Source organism: Acanthochromis polyacanthus, chromosome 2 (genome assembly GCF_021347895.1).
Source record: "Acanthochromis polyacanthus isolate Apoly-LR-REF ecotype Palm Island chromosome 2, KAUST_Apoly_ChrSc, whole genome shotgun sequence".
Taxonomy (NCBI): Eukaryota; Metazoa; Chordata; class Actinopteri; family Pomacentridae; genus Acanthochromis; species Acanthochromis polyacanthus.
The window spans coordinates 12,674,279-12,686,873 of NC_067114.1; the positions used below are offsets into that span (position 1 = coordinate 12,674,279).

Here is a 12,595-nt window from a genome sequence, read left to right on the forward strand (position 1 = left end):
CTCCTCCTCCTCCTCCTTCTCCTCCTCCCTCAGAGCTCACAGACCGTCAGCCACCAGACCTCCACCAGGAGGAGGACGGCCCAAGCCTGCACCCAAACCCAAACCCCAGGTGCCCCAGTGCAAAGCTCTGTACGCCTACGACGCTCAGGACACAGACGAGCTCAGCTTCAACGCTGACGACGTCATCGACATCATCAAGGAGGGTGAGAGCAGGAAAAGTTTGTTTGCTTGTTATTTTTTCTCATGTTTTCACGGGACACTAATTACAGTTCTGTTTGCCGACCAGACGCATCTGGATGGTGGATGGGACGACTTCGTGGAAAGCAGGGACTTTTCCCCAACAACTACGTCACCAAGATCTAGAAGCTGCAGGTTTACAGCGCAAAGAAGAAGAAGACAAGGAGGAGGATGAGGAGGAGAGCTGCTGCCTCCCTGCCGATGCTCTGTGAGGACCGGACAGTCGCAGAGAGACACGTCCTCCACTACTGTTTTCTAGTAAATGAATGTAACTCTCGGTTACACCACCAGACCAAAAGACCGTCTCGGCTCCAAAAAATGAGGCCCTTCTCTAAAGACATGAAGACTGTTTGACCCCAGGGTCTGTTTTTCCTCCACAGCCCCTTTGAGTACTGAACAAAACTATTTATTGTATTTATACTGTAGCTTTCTGTGTTCTCCTTTACTGTCATTTATATCTTGCTGAGGATTTCAAACATTTTTGAAGCGTTGGAATGAAATCTGCTAAATCTGTGGGACCAGGCTGTGATTTTTACTCTCCACGTTTGTTTTTTTAGATGAAGGTTTGATCGCTGAAGTGGTCGTCTCGGTGTCAGAACTGAAGTGACTGCTGTTTTTTAACCAGGATTATTTATTTTGGTGCAAAACTGTAACTGCTTCCCAGGAAAAGACATTGAGTAAATCGCCACACTGTGATGTTTATTAACTTCAAATACCAAAGCAATACACGGAAAACAGTGCAGTAAAGTGGTGAATCACCTGGAAAACCACCGTTAACTTTGATTTGTTTGTTGTTTGTGTTCTTCTATCACACCAGTATATTTGAGACCATGTATACTGTAACCTGAGCATGCCGTCTGTGGTGTATTAGCACTTTATTGGTACAGGTACTACCTTGGACACAGACATCGTCACTTGTTCATGCCACAGCCAGTAAGTCACGTCTATGAAGGACAGATTGCCAAGCTAGCAGTTAGTTACTGAGGAGAATAATCTGTTTACATGAAATGATGAATCAAACAGGCATTTTAGATCTGATTCTGTATATGTGTTCATATGTAGGAGTACGCCTGTCGTTGGTTAGAACTTAAATTAATTTTTTTGTATTTTCTCTGAAGGATTGTGCTGGTTTTTTTTCTCTCTCTCTGCTTTTGATACTCACACAGCTGCTTTATTTCCAGTTCAACTGCAGCTAATTAATCAGAGACTTGGGTGAATGGATTTTTTGTTTTGTTTTGTCCAGTGCAAAAGTTATTTTTCAGTGAAAGAAAATTTTTGTTTTCCGTGGCACTACAAAGAATTCCTCTGGCTTCTGCTCGACTGTTTCTGCACATCTTTTGCACTGCTGTTGTGTTACTTACACATTCCTTAGTATTGTTTTTTTCTTATCAAATAACCACATTATGCTCGAGTCAGTACTAAAGAAAAACTGCTGGGATTTCTGCTGAAGAACTTCTGCATCATCAAATATAGTTTGATCTTGGATGGTTGAAAACATCCTTGTGCAATACACAACAGCAGACGAGTCTGTTAATAAAGCTTGTAATATTGCATATTTACCTGTGTGCTGTTCTGTTTTATTGTCAGAGAACACTTTAAATCAGAGGTGTCAAACTCATCTTAGTTCAGAGGCCACATTCAGTCCAATTTGCTCCCAAGTGACCAGTAAAATCACAGCATAATAACCTATAAATAACCACAACTCCAAATCTCTGGAAAAATGTTCACATTTTAGGAATTGTCTTTCAACAAAGCGTCATGAACAACCTGAAATTTCTTAATAAAAAAGAATTGAATTTCAACAACATTATGCCTCAGTTTATCATTTACACATTACAACTTACAGATCAGTGTCTGCAAAGGAACGAAAAATTTAGTCATCTGGAACTGAACAATGTAGCATTTTATGAGACAAAATGATAAAAGCGAGAAACAAAATGACAAAAAATGAGAAAAACAACAAGCGAGACAAAAAAGAGACACAAAATGACAAAAACGAGACAAATGACAAAAGTCAGACAAGAAAAAAATAAAAACAAGACAAAATATTACAAAAATGAGATACAAAATGACAACAGAACGATGAGCAATACAGTGTTTTATTTTATAATCAAAATGTGTCATGGTCTCAAAATTATTTTTAAATTTATGGTTTTACAAAAGCAACACTATACATTTAACAATAAACCTGAGAACAATAATAAACAGTAACAATATTCCATATTCATAAGTCATTTAATAGTGCACAGCTCAGCAAACATCATAGTGTTTTGCATAGAAATCACAAAAAGCTCCTCTCAGTAATCTTTCACAGTGAGCAGATGTTCTTGTGTTACAGGTCCATGGTCCAGACGTGGCCATCGAACAGGCTGGGGGGGTCTGACACCATCTAATTCCTAGAGCACCTCCTCTTTTTGCATTCTTTATATGGGATGGAAATAAAGTTACGTTGGTTTAACACATCGATCAAAGGCCTGTAGGTGTAAAGCAGGAAGCCCTCCACAATGAGGATGTGGGTCTCCTCCTCCTCCTTGTAGTCAGACTTTGGGACGATCTCTGTGTCCACGGAGTTATTAACGCCATGAGACTTCTCAAACTTCACCGGGTTCTCCAGCCACGCATAGATCTCACTCATCATGGCGTCCATGTCCAGAGCAGTGATGACATCGTACTGCTTAAAGCCATCTTCACCAACTTCAGTCTGATCTTGGGGCTTGAAGAAGTCATCCTGATGGACCAGCAGCAGTTGGGCAGGTTCTTGATCAGGCGGTTGGTGAGGGTGGTTTTCCCTCCATTGGTTACGCCGCCGATGCCGATGATGTACTTCATGTTCTCAGATTGGTCAAAGCTCAAAAAAAGGGCCAAAAACGTCAACAAAAACCGGGTCTGCAGTGATCAGATGTGGAAGAAAGCTGAAAAAGAGAAGGTTGCAGCAGGAAACGTCAACTACTCGAGTCCTCTATGGCACTTGAGTTTAGTGAGTAAGGTAAGAACAGAAAGGGAGCTGCCACTCGGACGCGGTTCTTCCACCCAGAGAGGACCTCTTTCTGCTGTCGCTGCTACATACTGCCCTAGTTGAGGTTTTAAGTGGAATATTCCTTTTAACCAGCCCCTCAGGTCTCTGAGGATTTTGGATGGAATACTCAGTTAAACCAACATTTTAGTTGCATGTCCAAGGATTTTTGGTGGAATGTTCCTTTAAGGTTGATGTGTGAGGACCTTGTAGGTGGAATACTTCCTGAAACCAACATTTTATGTCAAATTCAAAGATTTAAGGTGGAATATTCCTTTGAACCAACCTAAATTTCCTGTTTTGATCATTATCAAGTGAGAAACCTCAATCCAGACTCCTCATAAAGACATTTGAGATTTATGCTGCTGTTATTTGTTTAGTCCAGACTAAATGACAGAAATCCACAACTGCAATTTTATTTCAGGACTCGGTTATTAAATGTCAAAACAATCCATGTGACTCTACAAACTCAACAGCTTTACAAACTCTAAGATTAAACTCTCCACAAGGATCTAAAATAAGTTGGACTTCTACATGAGAGCTTTAATTATTCTTCAACTACTTTCTGAAAAGTTTGGTCAATAAAAAAGACAAAAACTAATATTTTCAGCTGAACTAAAGACAGACTTTGTGATTTTTCTGCTCACATGTTGTTTTGTTGTAAACTTACTCTTACTTTTCAAACTTTTCAAACAAATAGCCACCTAACCTCCTGGAAACCAGTGTTTGTCCTTTTTTGTGTCGCTCCTCAGCAACCCTAGACAGCCAAGTCGTAATGTTTTTTGAGCAACCCACCATACTATGACGTTTTTACAGTGAAGGTTCTACTATGGAACCAGTTTGACATGTTCAGGTGTTCTTTGTGTGAAAACTCAGAGATTTCAGGTATCAGAAGGTGGTTTTCAACTTTCTTTGTTAACTTTCTGCTTCAACTTTAAACTGCCGGACAACGAAGTTCCGTTCAGGAGCGTCGGAGATCGGAGTATCAGTAATGTAACTTTTCAGCAAAAATTTGGATGGGACACACTGGGTGGCCAATCAGATCATAGAGGAGGCCAGTGCCCCCACGGAAGATCCACCACTGCTGTCCACAGAAAATTGAAAAACTGCTCTAAAGACAAAAATGAATGCTAAATTCCATACTGCCTAAGAGGAAGCTATAAAAAACACTTTTACAAAGGTGTAAATTTTAAAACCACTGCAAAAAATAAAAAACACATACAATATATATCATAAAAACTACATGTATATATTATGAAAAACATATATATCACTTTTATAATATATATTGAGTTTTATTTAAAAATGATTTAAAGCTTTTTTAAAATTATATTTTTTATTTTATCTTACTTTTTTTATTTTTGCAGCGATTTTAAAATTTACTTCTTTGTAAATCTGCATGTCTACAGGAACGTTTCATGTTCAATCTTGCTCTCACATTTATTTTTTATGCCAAATAATTATCTCATAAACAAGTGATTACATGGAAATAAGAACTGAAATTGTGTAATCTCTAAACAAAAAGCAAGCACACAGTTTGGCAAAGGAGAGGACATTCTACAAAATAAAAGTCCTTAAAAATTCTAAATAATTTCTGCTTCTTAGACGTGAGGAAATTTGTCTTGTCTAAATGCCATCTGAATATGATAAAGGTTTCGATAAAACACTGAATGAATGATCTTCTATTTGAAATTGTAATCCATACACCCATCAGAATGACAGCTGACAACATTCACTCAAAGAGGACGCCAAAGAAAGGACTCCGTTAAGAGTTATCCAAGTTTATTAATATCATTTTTTAAAACTAATATAAATCCCACAGAATATGATCCTGGTGCCTTTAAGTCAATGAATGCATGGATACCTGCTTTAAGTACTGCATTTCAACACTCCATTCAAAATCTTTTTTTTTCTTTTTTAATATTCGTCAGAGTGGAAATACATGGCCTCAGCGCACTGTCATATTCACTACTATTCTCCTACCTTTTTCTCTCTTGTGCAAGTCTATGCGAGTGAGTTAGTCAACAGTATTAGTGTTTTTCTTTCCGCAGCAGCCTAAATGGACGCCGCTGCTCAACTACAGAGAGACAAAAGGGAGGGTGGGTAAAATGGTTCAAAGAGTGAGAACAAACAGTAAATATTTATCTCAAATTGAGCTGTGTATTTCCCTCTGAACACACGCACAGGAAATGAAAAGTCAACGCCACTACCAGTATCAAATTGACAAAAGAAAAAATGATCCCAGGTTGCAGGCTTGTGTGAAATTACTTAGACACATGTAGACCTGAGATCACCTTACAGAAACCTAGTGAAGCGTCGCAGGACCGTCTGCGGGAAGGAAAACCCAAACAAAATGAAGAAAAGATTCACAGCAGTTTGCCGACAATCGTTCAGGTTAGAAAAAACAGTCGAGAGAGGGACGTGACATTCTTTTTCTTGCTCTCTAAAATACATCGGATGGTGGCGGTAACGGTGTCGAATGAAGGTGCTGGAGGGATCGTAGCAAAGCATGTGCATATTCTGGGAGTGAGGTGAACATCGGAGTTTATTTCCACTCTAGAAATACTGGGTGTGCACTAATACAGCAGCTGATCTGTTAACATATTTCCCTAGTTAGGAATGTCTTGATTTTACTTAAAAAACATCTTTCACTAACAATCCACATCTTCTAAACATAAACTAATCAATACAATGATTGGTAAAATGAATCCTGCAATGTTTTGTTTTTTTTAAAAACTGGAGGTTGACATTCTATTCTAGTAAAGCAAGGCATTAGGTTTACAGAAATGCATCTTTACTAGAGCAGCTATCCTCACCTGCAACTTGTTAGGCCGTGTTAAGCCCACGTTATATGTGCAAAGAAATGCATTGCAAGGAAACATGCAGAGAAACGAAACAAAAATGACACTTGAGGAAACAATCAAAAGCTACATAAAAGCTTTTATAAATACAATAAAATCTTAAACCCTTAATGGAGAATTCTAGCTGTTGTAGTAATATGTGATAGCTGGCACTCTAGGCTCAATGCTTTTTTTGTCAGATGTTGATTTTTTTTGTTTTGTTTTGTTTTTCTCTTAAATTTTTATTTTCTCGTAGTAGAGCTGCGCAGGTAATTCATGCCATCTTTGGTTGACTGCAGTACTGAAGAGAAAATTAACATGACCTCAAAATAAATCTTCAACAAAAGGGTTGTTAGAAAAACAGCATCAACTCTCAGCAGACAACTGCGCCTCAATGTCCACTCTGCAGATGGGGCACTTCTTATTGGTGAGGAGCCACTGATCCACACACAGCTGATGGAAGAGGTGCATACATGGTAGGCGTCTGGAGGGGAAACGGAGGAGAGAGACGGGAGAAATTAGTAACGCACAGGTGAAGTAGAAAAAATGTAAATGAAGTTATATACACAGCGGTCCTGGCAAGAAATAAGCTGGTTAGAGGTTGGTCTCCCGCTCTGTCTGCTTCTCATTACACTGTGGTCCCTCGCATATTGCAGTTCACTTTTCTCGGTCTCACTGTATCGCAGCTTTTTAAACTGCATTTAGTATCGCAGATTTTTTGCTATATCACAGAACTTTCAATCAATCAAAATTTATTTATAGAGCACAACAACATAAAAGAAGACCAAAGTGCTTTCCATCAGCACGATAAAACAAAACAATACAATTTGGTTACTACAAAACCTAAAAACCATTAAAAAAAAAAAAAAAAACATAAAATCAAAATGCAACACAGATGAATCCGCAACATTTACATAAGGCATTTCGCATATATATTTTTATACATTTATTATTGTGGCAAGCTGCATTGAAGAATCATGCTGGAGAAAGGATATCTGCCTTTTTGCACTAACTGCCTGATGCTTTTATTTTGACAGACAGACATTGCCCATATTAAAAAATGTGGCAGGAAGTGATCAAACACACTTCACACTCACAGTCCTGACAACATAACCAAACTAACTAGGCTTACTAAACTACAAAAACACAAACACTAATAATACTGCAACACTAACATAAACCACAATAATGACATTTCACCCCCCCCCCCCCCCCAACACCTCAAACTCCCATGGTGCATTGCAGCACATTTCAGTCACAGCAACCAGCTCTGCAATCGCTACATTATTTTAATTACTTTTACTGTAAAATAAGCATTTTCTAGCCTAAAAATTGAAAACATATATATATATATATATATATATATATATATATATATATATATAAAATAATTATTAGGTGAGCTCAGATAGCTCAACTGGCTACAGTCCCCGATGCAGCGGTCTGGGTTCTATTACAGCTCACGAACCTTTACTGCATGTCTTCCCCCTACTTTTCTATCTGCCTCTCAACTATATCTGTGTAATAAAGCCAACGAAAGGCTATAAAAATAGCAATTAAAACATCCATCCATCCATTCTCTATACACCACTTTATCCTCACTAGGGTCATGGGGGGTGCTGGACCCTATCCCAGCTGACTCGGGCGAAGGCAGGGGACACCCTGGACAGGTCGCCAGTCTGTCACAGGGCTACATATACAGACAAACAATCACACTCACATCCACACCTACGGGCAATTTAGAGCAACCAATTAACCTCAGCATATTTTTGGACTGTGGGAGGAAGCCGGAGTGCCCGGAGAAAACCCACGCATGCACAGGGAGAACATGCAAACTCCATGCAGAAAGATCCCAGGCCCAGGTAATTAAAAGATATTAAATCTAAATAAAATGCATAGCATGCAGCGCTGGGCTCTGATTGGCTCAGCGATCATAGCATCAGTCTCTGTCTCCTGTGTGTAGCAGCATTCAGCATCTGGCCTTGTCCATCTCACATCGACGTCTGATCGTAGTGTTGCTCTGCAGCGTTGTGCGGTGTGTGGGGAGGGTTTATACAGCCTTAAAATATAATTAAATAATAAAATAAACATGGTCGCTACCCCACGATAGACGAGGGACCACTGTATTCTGTCATATCTCCATCCTGCCTTATTATCCCTGTTGTTTGTTTAAAGATAAAGTCTGGTCATATCACCAAATGTCATGAAAACAGCAAATCAGAAGTGAATTAATCCAGTCATTAACTGAGGGTTTATTACTCTGCATCATACAGCTTCACTGATGCTCAAAAAGCAAAAGAAACTAGAAAGGCACTCTTCAGATCTGCATCAGAGTCTGAGGTGTTCTGTGTCCATGCTCCACCTCCTTACCAAGTATCAAGAAATTTAACCTGGCACTTTGTGTGTAAACTCACTGAGAATCACACAAACAAACATCACTGATCGCACACCTCAGCAGAGGAAAACAAGTCCCACCTTTCCAGTGGATGATATGTTCCTTATTACCATGAACACAAACAGGCTGCTGTTTATTCTGAGACGATCCCACATAAATCATCCTGCTGCTCTAAATACTCAGCAGCGCATCAAATCTACGGCTGAAAATAGTCCTCGACAAACACACCATTTACTCCTGTTTGCTTAGAACCGCATTAACCAGGAAATTATTAGTAAATATGAAACTATACATTTATGAGCAGATTTGTAAGAATCCGTTTTCCCCAATTCTTCAGTGGAACACTCCTGGTTTTGGCCTTTTTATGAAATTTCAAGACAATAAAATGCAGAAAATTACCAACATTATTCTTCATATAATTAAGTTTTTGATTCATATTTTAAAAAGCATAATTTATACTCAAAATCCTTCCAATAATGTCAGCTGATAATCACAAATATTTAATCAAAATATTCAGTTATGTTTAAAAAAACAACACACTTTTCAAGCCAAACCTTACAAATACAACTTCCTTTTACACCAGCAGAGGGCAGAAAATCCTCTCTAAAAACCTGAGCTTGTGCCAAAAAGCAGCTCCATGAGGCCAGTAATTTTAAGGCACTCTGGGATTTTCCGCTGATTACCTGAATACCTTCGGGTTTTAAAGAAAAAAAACTCATCTCATGAGACAGTGGGACAATGGATTAGCTACACCTGTCGTCCCACCTGTCCGCATGCAACGAGAAAGCACAACTGAGCAAAAATCTAAACCGTAAGCAACAAGTGGGGCAAACACCCAGGTGGGGGGGCATTTACCTGACATCCTCCCCCTCTTCCAGTATCGACAGGCAGATGGTGCATTTTTCTTCCGTGTCTTCGTCTGCCCCCTCGTCCTCGTCCTGCTTACCATGCAGCTTTCTCTGTTAGCGAGAAACATTTGGAAACATGACTTTTGATCTGCATCGATCAGTAAAGTTGCTTCAGCAGACTCCTAACAGATGGTTAACAATCCTATTAATTCACTTTGTTAAACACAAACTGCTCAACTAAAACACTGCAGTAACGCTACAAATACAAATTAGGTTTGTATTAGAAAATAGAATATTGCAGATAAAGTGGTAACTATGCTTATAAAAAACAAAACATTTCAACAAAGAAAACGTTAAATTTGGGGACAGAGAGAATGGTCATTTTGTCCTGAAACAGAAAAACTTTCTATCTGTTGTCTCAATGCTAAACAAATCAAAATGATTCAAATCAAAGTTATTAGCCGAATCCCCTGGCCCCCCAAGACTACTACTACTAACATCTACTGTACATGTGAGCAGAGACATGTTTCCAAATTGATTTGTTCATTATTTCTCACCGATTCTGGGGTTGCGTGCATATTTTTCCCAATAGATGCCCAAGCTTCAGGGGTTAACTGTTGGTCAATGTCTCTCTCCAACACCTTCTGTATTGGGTGGCAGGGTGTTAGATGGCTTATTTAAATACATTTGGAAACCTCTAAGGAAACTTTTCCCCAACAATAACTTCACAACTGGTAAAAGACACTACAGTACGTTTCTAAATGTTGATTAAAAACATCAGACGTGAGCACAAAAGACCACTGCGCACTCTGTCCCAGAATAAACTGCAACAGACATGCACAACCATACACAGCATCTTCAAAAGCTAATAAACAGTATGCACACATAGAAACACTCACACTGTGGCCAGTTCTCACCTTTTTGTACTTGTGTGGGTAAGTGCACCTCTCTATGGTTCCCTGAGAGGCTCCTCGGTTCACAGTCCCCAGTCTTTCCTCTAAATGCAGCAGGTCCTGATGGAGGTAAAAACACACTCTCAGGCTGACAGATGACACACACACACTATGCTTTGTACAGACTGAACTTTCTGTTGTATACACTAAACAGCAAGATTCCTGGAGAAACGGTGTTGTGCTAAAGCTCAACTAACATCCAGGCTAACACAAACATTTTGCTACTTTAACAGCTAGTGTCCTCACTACTCAGGCATTTAGGACCCCTTTTGAAAATGGTGCCAAGCCTGTTTTAGTTTTGAAACTGCGGAATAATGTTTGAGCCTGGGTGGGCAGAAACACAGACTTCTGGAAACACTGTCACTGATCTTCGCTTTCTGATTTGGTCCTAACTGCCGCTACATGTTGCTCCCTCATTTGTTGCACTACTCTAATGACCCGTTTCCAAAAGAAAACAAAAACATCAGTTCTAAATACCTGTGGTTAAATTCCCTCTTTCTGGTCATTGATTAACCCCTAAACACTCATCTGTGTGGCTTACATGCAACTCTACACTATTGCTTCCTGTGAAAGTATTCACCTCTACCTTCATCCACGACACAAGCACTCGCTGCAGCTCAAGCACACCAGTTCACCTATGACTCTGCTCCAATACTGTAAATCTACTAAAAACTAGACAATAGCAAGTTGTATTATTGAACAAATTCAGTAATTTACACATGAAACCCTGCAAGTCGAAACCTGCGTTTTTGAAACTGTCATTGTGAGACTGGTGGTAATGTTTAGCCATGGTGTTGATTTCACTCATAACGTGTCTACCAGCATATAAAAAAAAAAAAAAAACGCCATATGGACATGTAAACAAGTAAAAATCCTTATTTTCACCAGAGAAGGCCTTTAATTGAACATAGATAACAAATTACAAGTGTTGCTGACCTTGTTGTCTATGCTAGACGCTGTGGTGCAGATAAGGAAATGTGTGCTTTCTCCCATTGCAGTTTGTCCTCTGGAGTATTTTTTTTTGTTGTTTTTTTTACAACTGATTAACCAATCCTTTGGTTTATGTTTACACCAACAGTGTACAGGAATATGATGTGATTATAACATTATTTTTAAATGAAAACCTACTGTGGATTTAACCTCAGCTATGTCCACGCTGTTAGTGGTTAAATCCTATAGCCCTATAAGGTGCAGTCAATTCCAGCCATTTTCAGTACCACCAAAAAAAAAAAATAAATAAATAAATAAAAATCACTAATATTTTATTTGTAAATAAAATATGACGAGAAATACAGGGAATATTGGACGCGCATCGCGAGGTGCATTTCCTCGAAAACGACCTATTCGTGGATTACATACCGACTTCAAGACATGTTTTGGACAAAATATGTTACTGGCTGTTTCGTCTGGATGTCCAAGGTTGGATTATGGCCATCTGAAAGTGGTTTATACCGGTGGATTCATGAGAATCTAAGCTTTCCATCGGTGTATAGTGTTTGTATAATCGCGTTTGCAGCTTCAGACATTTAAGGAAATGCTTATGCAGATCTCAAAGTGTTCCGCGGGCGGAACACTGAAGCTTAACGGGTTAATTAAATTAGTCTTCTCCATTAGCAGTGTTTCTATAAAGTCACTGATGATGGTGATTTTAATTTAGTCAGTGGTTGCATGTAGGCGTGAATACATCCCCCAACAATCTAACTTACATTCTGCCCACTGTTCTAAGCAGTATCGGGGTTGTTATTACCTATGGTGCTCACATATTGTTGACCCCTAAGATGATTAAAGAAATTAAGGCAGCACAGGCAAGTGAAATTCAGTTAAATTCACTTGGCAGGTGCTTCTGTTCAAAACAACTTTCCCACACGTTTTTGGAGCAATTTGGGGTTTGGCGTCTTGTTCAAGGACACTGACATGCAGACCAGAGCTCAGGGGTCAAATCAAAGCAATTAATGGCCAACCTGCTCTGCATATAACTGACCTCTGGCTGTGCTGAGTTCTGCAACACATTAAACTGTGTGTAACAGAGACATTTAAGAAGTCAGAGGGAGGGCAAATGTGCTGAATGAATGAGCGGCAAAAATCAACCCAGAACAGTGGTAACTGTGTATGTTTATGATACGTTTTGTATATTTTTTTCCTCATTTTGCTCACTACTTCTGTGCTTGTTTTCTAACACAGATTTTACCGTTCATCGATCTGTGATATATTCAAAATCTGTCACAAAATTGTAATTGTATGTATTTTTATGCTACTATATTGTCATTATTGCCTAGCCATGCTACACCCATGTTTCTGACGGCATAAGG

General features: G+C 39.1%; 2 protein-coding genes and 1 pseudogene across 6 annotated transcripts in view; 1 reads left to right on the forward strand and 2 right to left on the reverse strand.

Annotated features, from left to right (window-relative positions):
* Positions 1 to 1,796, forward strand: part of myo1ea (myosin IEa) — a 58,875-nt gene extending 57,079 nt beyond the window's left edge. For both annotated transcript variants that reach the window (XM_022200821.2, XM_022200822.2), the window contains 2 exons: positions 34 to 203; positions 287 to 1,796. In XM_022200821.2, the coding sequence (XP_022056513.1) occupies positions 34 to 203; positions 287 to 363 (247 nt within the window). In that variant the 3' untranslated portion in view covers positions 364 to 1,796. The remainder of the gene's footprint in view (positions 1 to 33; positions 204 to 286) is intronic.
* Positions 1,797 to 2,449: 653 nt separating this feature from the next.
* Positions 2,450 to 4,200, reverse strand: LOC127531774 (nicotinamide riboside kinase 2-like; annotated as a pseudogene).
* An 815-nt stretch (positions 4,201 to 5,015) lies between these two features.
* rnf111 (ring finger protein 111) overlaps positions 5,016 to 12,595 on the reverse strand; it is a 34,766-nt gene continuing 27,186 nt past the window's right edge. For 3 of the 4 annotated variants that reach the window (XM_022200825.2, XM_022200824.2, XM_051940374.1), the window contains 4 exons: positions 10,251 to 10,346; positions 9,891 to 9,977; positions 9,341 to 9,444; positions 5,016 to 6,574 (listed from right to left, as the gene is read on the reverse strand). In XM_022200825.2, the coding sequence (XP_022056517.2) occupies positions 6,457 to 6,574; positions 9,341 to 9,444; positions 9,891 to 9,977; positions 10,251 to 10,346 (405 nt within the window). In that variant the 3' untranslated portion in view covers positions 5,016 to 6,456. The remainder of the gene's footprint in view (positions 6,575 to 9,340; positions 9,445 to 9,890; positions 9,978 to 10,250; positions 10,347 to 12,595) is intronic. The other variant, XM_022200827.2, reaches the window with a different exon arrangement.